Source organism: Vigna unguiculata, chromosome 9, assembly GCF_037176805.1.
Source record: "Vigna unguiculata cultivar grain cowpea cultivar isolate G323 ecotype 2 chromosome 9, ASM3717680v1, whole genome shotgun sequence".
Classification (NCBI taxonomy): Eukaryota; Viridiplantae; Streptophyta; class Magnoliopsida; order Fabales; family Fabaceae; genus Vigna; species Vigna unguiculata.
In genome coordinates this window covers 9,390,518-9,397,719 of record NC_140800.1, presented here as the reverse complement: position 1 = coordinate 9,397,719, position 7,202 = coordinate 9,390,518, and the positions used below count along the sequence as shown (strand labels likewise).

General features: G+C 32.1%; 1 protein-coding gene across 1 annotated transcript; it reads left to right on the top strand.

The window, feature by feature from the left end:
- Positions 1-1,243: 1,243 nt before the first annotated feature.
- Positions 1,244-4,752, top strand: LOC114164085 (hydroxyproline O-galactosyltransferase GALT6-like). The gene is made up of 7 exons (XM_028048592.2): positions 1,244-2,170; positions 2,591-2,823; positions 2,915-3,205; positions 3,291-3,419; positions 3,521-3,694; positions 3,982-4,089; positions 4,212-4,752. Exons 1-7 carry the CDS (start codon positions 1,375-1,377, stop codon positions 4,419-4,421), a joined length of 1,941 nt encoding a protein of 646 aa, XP_027904393.1. The 5' UTR covers positions 1,244-1,374; the 3' UTR covers positions 4,422-4,752.
- Positions 4,753-7,202: the final 2,450 nt, after the last annotated feature.

Genomic DNA, 7,202 nt, shown 5'->3' with positions numbered 1-7,202 from the left:
AGTGGTTTAAAATGACAAATATTTAAGTATTTTGATTTTAATATAATAAAAAAAATTAAAATCTTAGTACAAATTTTTATTTCTATTAATTTGATTTAAACTTTGTTATTAAAGTAATTTAATATGTATTTGATTTTTAATAATTATTATATGTGTTCAAAGCGAAAATTAATATTAATTTTTTTAAATTTAAAAGGTATCAAAGAAAAAATTATTTTACGCTAATCATTGACATTAATGTTTTCTTTAATAACTCGTATAATAATTATGATGAAAAACAATAAATGAACATAATCATTAATATAATTTAGATTAGAACTCTAAATTTTTTTATTATACTAAAAACAAATTCTTATTATAATAAATTGACTATTTATCTTTATTATTACATAAAAGATATTGAAAATAGTTATCTCTGAATAATAATATAATATACGATAATAACGATAATAATACAAAATTATTTTAATTGATATACATATATCTTTTTGAAAATAATTTTCAGTTGGGAAATATCTTTCTGACAACTTCTGAATCTCTATCGAAAGAAATTATTTTTTACTTTATGTTTATACTAACGGAAAATAAAATAATAATGAGTTATCCCAATACTTCAAAAATATTAAACTATACAGTATATATTTTTTAAATCAATTCTTAAAAAAGTAATATTAAATTCTAACTTATTTAAATAATATATAATAAATATTTTCTTATTTTGAGTATATATTTCATATTAATATTCACACTTAATTATAATTGTCTTAATAAAAGACAATAGATAAGAATAGATGTAAAATTTCATGAAGAAATAATTAGAACAATTAGGAATATACGTTGAGAGAGATAATTAATATACATACGTTTAAAAATGTATTTAGAAGTTTTGAATCTAATTTTCAGTTTTAAGGTTTATTTAATGTTTTAAAACAGAACCATAAATAACTTCTTAGAACATTTAATATATATTTTGATTAACACGTAAACAGATCCCATACACACCAAAAGTTTTTCTTATTTGTTCCTTAATTAATCACAAAGAACAACTATTTGGTTCAGAAAAATTCGTCTCATGTGACACAAAAGCAAAAGGATCCGTTGGCAACAAAGTTTAATGCTGAGTGGGCCAGCCTCGGCCACTTCAACGAAATTTCAATTCCACTATTATTATTTTCCTATTTTTCCTTTCAAAACTTCAAACCGTTGCCGTTTCTTATTTAATTTTTTGCATTTTTATATTATTCCACAAAGTCGGTCACCTCCTCCTTCTCTCACGTCTCTGTTCTCTTCTCCATAACTGAGGGGAGAGAGAGAGAAAAACAGCGTTTGAAGAATCTTCGCAAAAAGGAAAAAAAGAAAGAAAAACAGAGCAACATGAAGCGAAACCTTCAAACGTTGTTTATGTTAACACGAAAACGATCGATTCAGTTTCTAATCGGTGCGTTTTTCTTGTACCTCGTACTCGTAACACTCGAAATCCCTCTCGTTTTCAAAACCGACTTCACCACCGTCGCCACGCGCACTCCCAAGCTCCTCAGCGAAGAAGACTCGCTACTGAAGGAGTCCCCGGCGCGGCCTTTGAAAACGGTTTCCAACGCTGACTCGCCGAGTCAACTCGCTCGCCGCAGCGTGGTTTCCGGGTTGGTCCTGAACGACGCCGTGTTCGAATCCAACGCCAACGACGGGTCGTTGGAGCTCTACAAGCTCGTAAAGCGTGCGCGCCAGATGGGACGGAGGCTTTGGACGGACCTTGAATCTGGAAAGTTGCGGACCGTTGTGTCGAAGCCCGAGAACCGGTCCAGTTCGTGTCCCGGTTCGGTTTCTCTGTCAGGTAAGGATGCATTGGGCGTCGTGCCACTGCCGTGTGGGCTCACATTGGGGTCACACGTGACGATCGTTGGGAAGCCGTTGGCGGCGCGGCCGGATTTCGAGCCGAATATAGCGGTTGTGACGGAGAATGAACCGGTGATGGTGTCACAGTTCGTGGTGGAGTTGCAGGGGCTGAAGACGGTGGACGGTGAAGAGCCTCCTAGGGTTTTTCACTTCAATCCGAGGTTGAAGGGAGATTGGAGTGGGAAGCCTGTGATTGAACTCAACACGTGTTATCGCATGCAATGGGGTTCCGCTCTCAGGTGCGACGGTTGGAAATCCAAGGCCGATGATGATACCGGTGAGTTTCGAAACTGAAATTGGATTTTTTTTTCGCCTGTTTAGAAGTTTGATTTCGCGTGATTAACTTGGAAATTGGTGATCAGGCATTGTTTTATTGTGTGGATGTTTACTAGTCATTTTATTGTGTTATCAGTTATATGGTACTCTTTGATCTTTGCTTTGAATTTTTTTTCTAAATTTTTACTTGTTTTTCCTTCTTCGGATTGAAGAAACTGTTTAGAACGTAATGACTATTTTTAAACGCTATTCAACCACAAATGTCATCCATAGATGATTGACTAGATGTCTGGTTTTATGCCCAATTGAAAGTGTAATTTTCTTAAAGAAATTTGTGATGTTCCATTTTGTGTGGTGAGGCTGCTTGTGTCCGGTTGTGGTTGATTGAATTGAATTGAGTTATTGCTTACATTGGGTGCAGTTGATAGGATGGTGAAGTGCGAGAAGTGGATTAGGGATGATGAACAGCACTTAGAGGAGTCTAAGTCGACGTGGTGGTTGAAAAGACTTATAGGGCGCACCAAGAAAGTAAACGTTGACTGGCCATTCCCGTTCTCTGAGGGGAAGCTTTTTGTTCTTACAATTAGTGCTGGGCTGGAGGGGTATCATGTTACTGTTGATGGGAGACATGTAGCATCTTTTCCTTATCGCGCTGTGAGTGATATACCCTTCCCCTTGAAGTTTTCTACCTGGACTTGAAGATTGATTTGCTTAATCACTTCATTTTGCATTTTGATTTTGGCAGGGTTTTACTCTTGAGGATGCCACTGGGCTTTCGTTGGCCGGAGACATTGATGTTCACTCTGTATTTGCAGCGTCTTTGCCTTCATCGCATCCCAGTTTTTCCCCACAGAGGCATCTCGAATTTTCCACCAGGTGGCGTGCCCAGCCACTTCCTGACTCTGGCGTAGAATTGTTCGTTGGTGTTCTCTCAGCTGGAAACCATTTTTCTGAGAGGATGGCTGTGAGGAAGTCATGGATGCAGCATAGGCTTGTCAAATCTGGAGCAGTGGTTGCTCGATTCTTTGTTGCACTGGTCGGTTTTTGTTTTTGCAGTTGTTATTTCGTTTCTGATGTTCAGCTGGCGTTTATTTCTTACTATTTGATTGAAATCTTGGCAGCATGCAAGACAGGAAATTAATGTAGAGTTGAAGAAGGAAGCAGACTTTTTTGGTGATATTGTTATAGTGCCTTACTTAGATAACTATGATCTTGTTGTCTTGAAAACAGTGGCTATATGTGAATATGGGGTGAGTTATCGATTTAAAACAATCGTGCTATGAACTACCAAGTTTCGAATGATATTTAAGATTTTTTGTATGGAATATAAGATGTGGTTTGTTGTTCACAGGTTCATACGGTTTCTGCCAAGTATATCATGAAAGGGGATGATGATACTTTTGTTAGAGTGGATGCCGTTATCAGTGAAGCAAGGAAGGTTCCAGATGATACCAGTTTTTATATCGGTAACATAAATTACTATCATAAACCCTTGCGATATGGGAAATGGGCAGTGACATATGAAGTAAGTAATCAGCATCCATCGGAATGCTTTTGTTCAAACGTTAAATTCTGAATGAGAATAATCTTGAAATAATAATTATTTTAGTAATGCTTCTGAAATAATTATTTTAGAAGGCCTAAATTTACCTGTTTTCTTAGCTCCAAATTGCAGTTGCACCCTCTGTCGGCAGTGTGAATTATGAACTGTGTGACCCTTTTTTTGGTATTGTGGCATTGGCCACATTAAACATCTTGCAGGAAAAATCTTGGTGTGTTAAAACATTGATGGTTTTGTTTCTTTTTTTTCAGGAATGGCCAGAAGAGGATTACCCACCCTATGCTAATGGCCCGGGATATATTTTGTCATCAGATATTGCACGATATATTGTATCTGAATTTGAAATGCATAAATTAAGGGTTAGTATTAGTAAACATTATCTATATTATTCTTTTCGTGTTGTTCTTTACCTGAATGAGTGAATTCCTTCCATTTGAAATTCTGTTTGGCTGAATGTTAGTGTGATATGTTCCTGATGCAGTTGTTTAAGATGGAAGATGTGAGTATGGGAATGTGGGTAGAGCAATTTAACCGGTCAAAAGCTGTACACTATTCTCATAGCTTGAACTTCTGCCAATTTGGTTGCATAGAAGACTATTACACCGCCCATTACCAATCACCTAGGCAGATGATGTGTCTGTGGGATAAACTGCAAAGGCAGACAAGGCCTCAGTGCTGTGACGTGAGATGACACATAGGTTGTGATCTTTGATTCCCTTAGAAGGACAGAGAAAACAAGTTTTGCAGTGAAGCCATTTGCCATCGAATATTGTATATAACTGTGGAGCTTGGTTAGTTAAACATAGCCCTGTATAAAATGGCCTTTTTTATTCTCAGTTTATAATATTATTGGTTTTCTTGTTCTCTTTTTGTACCCTTTTTGGGTCCTCAATTCTTTTGGCTCGGGATTGGGATTGGTTGATGATGATGATGATACAACTTCTGTAAAATCATTCGAGGGATAGCTCTTGTATCCATAGAAAATATAGATCAATTATTACACCAAGATGGTGCTTTTTGCCTGCTCCCCTCGTTCCATTTTTTGTTCAACTTTCCATTCCACCATCATTCTAACCCGGTTTGCTTTTTTGGGTAAAGTCCCTCCGAAGTTGCCTATTTTTTCTCTCAATTTTAGTTGTTGAATAATTCTTACGAAACTTTGATCCTTTAGTTTTTAATTGTTTGTAATTTGTTTTATTTTAGATGTAATCCAGTAGAAAAATGTATAAACAATTAAAACTCAAAGGTAAACTGCATACAAAAATCAAAGTTACAAGTTAAAATTGTGAATTGTGTTAAGTACAGAAGAAAAATCTAATTACTTATAAAAGAGTTTAGAGAAAATAAAGATATAAACAAAAATGAATTAATGTAGAAGTTAATTTGTAAATTTTTTATTAGATTTTTTAAAAGTTCGCTTTTTTGACCTTTTTAAAAATTCAATTTATTTTTTTCTGAAAAAGTTAAACAGAATATTTGTCAACGCACAGAAGGGTAGGCGTGGGCGATGAGTTGTTGTGAAAGTAACAATTAAGCTTTGAGGGACAAACATATTAACTACTTATTACAAAAGTTATTCATAATAGATAGAATTTTGATCTCAGTAAAGTTTGTTTGCGCACACGAATGATGGTGACACACCATGCTGGTCCCAGTTTTAGTCGAGTGAACCAGGTCAATGAATTTTATTTTAATGCTTCACTGAATTTTTATATTTCAAAATATTCACAATCCAGAAAATCGATTAATTTATTAAAAATAGTTTCTTGTATTTGCACAGGTCGAGGAATGATCTTAAAACATAGTAGCCTTTTACTTCTTTTTTCTTATCCTTTTAGATGTCGTTTGAAGAAATGCTACGAGGAAGATTCAATATTAATACAATATCATTACTTTATATAAAAATTATAATATTATTTTTTTGTCTAAAATTTTAAATTAATAAATTTATATTTTCTTATAAATGTGAAATTCATTTTTTTTTCTTCGATTCCTCACAATTACATTGCAAAAATTTTCTTTAAATTTTAAGTATTTTATTCATAAATCTCTTATTCGTATTATTCTTCTCCTATACGATGTTAATTATAGGATTAGTTTAATAAATATACATATAACAAGCAAAATTTAGATTTAATAAATCAGAGTTCATGATTACAAGGCAAAATATAATTGCACAAGCTCCAAGTTGATCAAAGTTTTAGACCAATAGTAAATGTATAAAACGAGTATTGACATTGATTATTCAAACTTTTAGACCAACAGTAAATGTATAAAACTCTTATTGACATTGATTAATCAAACTTTTAGACCGATAGTAAATGTATAAAATGAGTATTCATTTTTATAGTAAAATATTAATTTTTGTTCAACTATAACGTGGATTTGGTTGGATCGGATTTTGATCATGACCAATTTAGTATAACTCAGATTTAATATTTTAAAATTTATATCTAACCATTTGATTTATTAGATTAATTGGATTCTGGTTGTAATTTAAATTAAATTATTTTTTTATGAAAAAATAATTTTTATTTTAAATAACTGACAAAAATATAGTAAAATCATTAACTAAAAAGACATGTATAATTTTAATAATAATTTTAAATAAATTACAATTAAATTTTAACTTAATAATATCATATTAACAATTAACTTTTAAATATAATTTTTAAATTTATAAATATTTAAATACGGTCGAGTGGAATATTCATAAAATTTCAACCCGCTATTTGAAATGATCATAACTATTCATTTTAGACAATTTTATTTATTCAACATTATCTGCTTATTTAATTCAACTCAACCATCGTTCAAATTTCTTTAAACTATCGTCAATATTATCTTTATATATTTTAACTACTTTTGTGAGAAAAAGTTATTGCACAATTTAAGTTACTATCGATACATCCATTATTTACTTAAGTTAAAGTATTTTTTGAATTTCACCCACTTTATTTATTATATATATATATATGGATGAATTTAAAATATAGACGTCTATTGACATTCTAACATTTCTTCTCCTTTCAGGGCCTATCCGAAAACAAAAATAAAATTCAATACTTCTTGGTTGTGAACATTTGAATAAGACAAATTGCCCCGTGAATCTCTTTGCTTCGGAACAAAACAATTCGAATTAGGTTCGGTCAACTGGAATGTGTATTATCGATATAGGGGATCTTTCAAGTGAGAAGATCCATCAACTTGAGACGAAGAGAAATATATATATATATATATATATATATATATATATATATATATATATATATATATATATATATATATATATATATATATATATATATATATATATCCTTAGAGTGGATTTTTTTTTTCTAAAATTTGTGAAATCATTCATGATCACAATTAAGTTAGAAACCAAAGTATTTTTACCCAATGAAAATGTAATTTATCTAAAGTGGAAAGAGTGGTAATTAAGAGTCGATTTGATCATTTTAATGATTTATTG